A 1,907-nucleotide genomic window follows, 5' to 3' on the forward strand; every position below is an offset into this window, starting at 1 on the left:
ATTTATACAATAAAAACCACATCATGTGCAATATAACTTTCTATTAATTTTTCAATTTCAATATTATTTTTCTATTTTAGTTTCCATTTGTTGTTATCACTTCTTCTACACTTTATATTTTTATCTTTGTTGTTGTTTTTTGTTTACTCCTTTATTTCTCTATAAACTCACTTTGTGACTCCGCTCCAGCAGGCGGCGCTGTTTCTAGAAAAGGGAGAAAATACGTAACACTGAATGTGCGACAGGCCGTAAATCGTTACTGAGTAAACAAGATGGCGTCCGGCAGCGGGGTGAGTTCCTGATCGGATCTGTTTTTAATGTTAAAAACCTTAAATAAACTTAATTGTTCTGTGACTTTCTCTTCTACCCGAGTGAGTCCGTTAATGAGAGCTGATAACGGATCACACCGGGTCCGTTAAAACGGTTTAAAAACCCATTTGAAGCGACGCTTTATCTAACAGCATGAAAAGAGACAACAATGTTTACGTTTCCGGTTTAGAATAGAATAGAAACCCTTTTTATTGTCATATACATATACATATACACATACACATACACGAAATTTGACTTCTGCATTTGACCCATCCCTGTATATAGGGAGCAGTTCATTCATAAACTATTCGTCTGTGTTTTAGTTTAATCTACTTCTATATAAACATAGTCTGTGTAGCTAACTGCTAAATGTTAGCCTGGGCTCCGCTAGCAGCAACATCAATAGGACTTCTGGTCAGATTCCTTCACAATAAAAGGGTCATTAACACGAACACATTAAAGGTAGATTTTAGATTAAATTCACTGTGTTTATCTACACTACTGATGAAGAGTTGGAGCTCTGTGATTAGTTAGATATGAGAGAGGAACGACTCTGTTACATGTCTGAAGGTTCCTTGATGCTTTTATTTTGTAGTATGTGTCTTCACTAACGGATGTAAGTTCAGTAGATGTTTTAACTGAACGAGGAAAAGATCCTCTGAGCAACAAAAGAAGAATAAATCAGCTGGAAGTTTAGATTTAAACAGGAACAACTTCCTGTTTCAGTGTCAAAGAGTTTCATAATAAAAGCACCATGAAGAGTTAACGTTATCACAGTAGAAACAGGTTAGTCTATAGTTACTGTTTAAACCTCTTCAATCAGTATTTACTGATCAACAGGATTCATGTAACATCTGTTTCACACGTAAATAAAACATCTGTATAAAACTTAGTTATTATTGAATATATTAAAAAACCTCCTCTTCTTCTCCTCTTGTAGTCCAGTAAGAATGACTTCCGTAGGAAGTGGGATAAAGATGAGTATGAGAACTTGGCCCAGAAGCGTCTGTCTGAGGAGAGAGACCGAGAGAGGAGAGATGGTGAGGACGCTTCACTTATTGTCATCTAGTCCAGGAAGTGATGTCACAGTCCTCACAGGAAGTGATGTCACAGTCGTGTCTTTGTGTGTTTTTAGGGAAAATCGCGCCGCCGGTCAAGCGGGACCTCCTGCGTCACCGAGACTACAAAGTGGACCTGGAGTCCAAACTGGGGAAGACCATCGTCATCACGAAGACCACTCCTCAGGCCGAGATGGGCGGGTACCAAACACCTGCATCATCATCATCATCATCATCACCACCACAGGATGAGCCTCGCTCTGATTGGCTGCTTGTCTTCTTCTCTTTCAGTTATTACTGTAACGTCTGTGACTGTGTTGTCAAAGACTCCATCAACTTCTTAGACCACATCAACGGGAAGAAACGTGAGTCTGAGACTGTGTGTGTGTGTGTGTGTGTGTGTGTGTATGTGTGTAACTGTGTTGTAACTGTGTGTGTGTATGTGTGTAACTGTGTGTGTGTGTGTGTAACTGTTGTGTGTGTGTAACTGTTGTGTGTGTGTAACTGTGTGTGAACTGTGTGTGTGTGTGTGTGTGT

General features: G+C 39.5%; 1 protein-coding gene across 1 annotated transcript; it reads left to right on the forward strand.

Moving 5' to 3' along the window:
- Nucleotides 1–251: 251 nt before the first annotated feature.
- LOC116380646 (zinc finger matrin-type protein 2-like) lies at nt 252–1,735 on the forward strand (the record flags this gene model as incomplete). The annotated part of the gene is made up of 3 exons (XM_031842546.1): nt 252–290; nt 1,253–1,352; nt 1,448–1,735. Coding segments are annotated over exons 1-3 (406 nt in total), but the record flags the coding sequence as incomplete, so codon positions are not given.
- Nucleotides 1,736–1,907: the final 172 nt, after the last annotated feature.

This window comes from Anarrhichthys ocellatus, unplaced genomic scaffold (assembly GCF_004355925.1).
Source record: "Anarrhichthys ocellatus isolate YVR2014 unplaced genomic scaffold, GSC_Weel_1.0 scaffold8115, whole genome shotgun sequence".
Lineage (NCBI taxonomy): Eukaryota > Metazoa > Chordata > Actinopteri > Perciformes > Anarhichadidae > Anarrhichthys > Anarrhichthys ocellatus.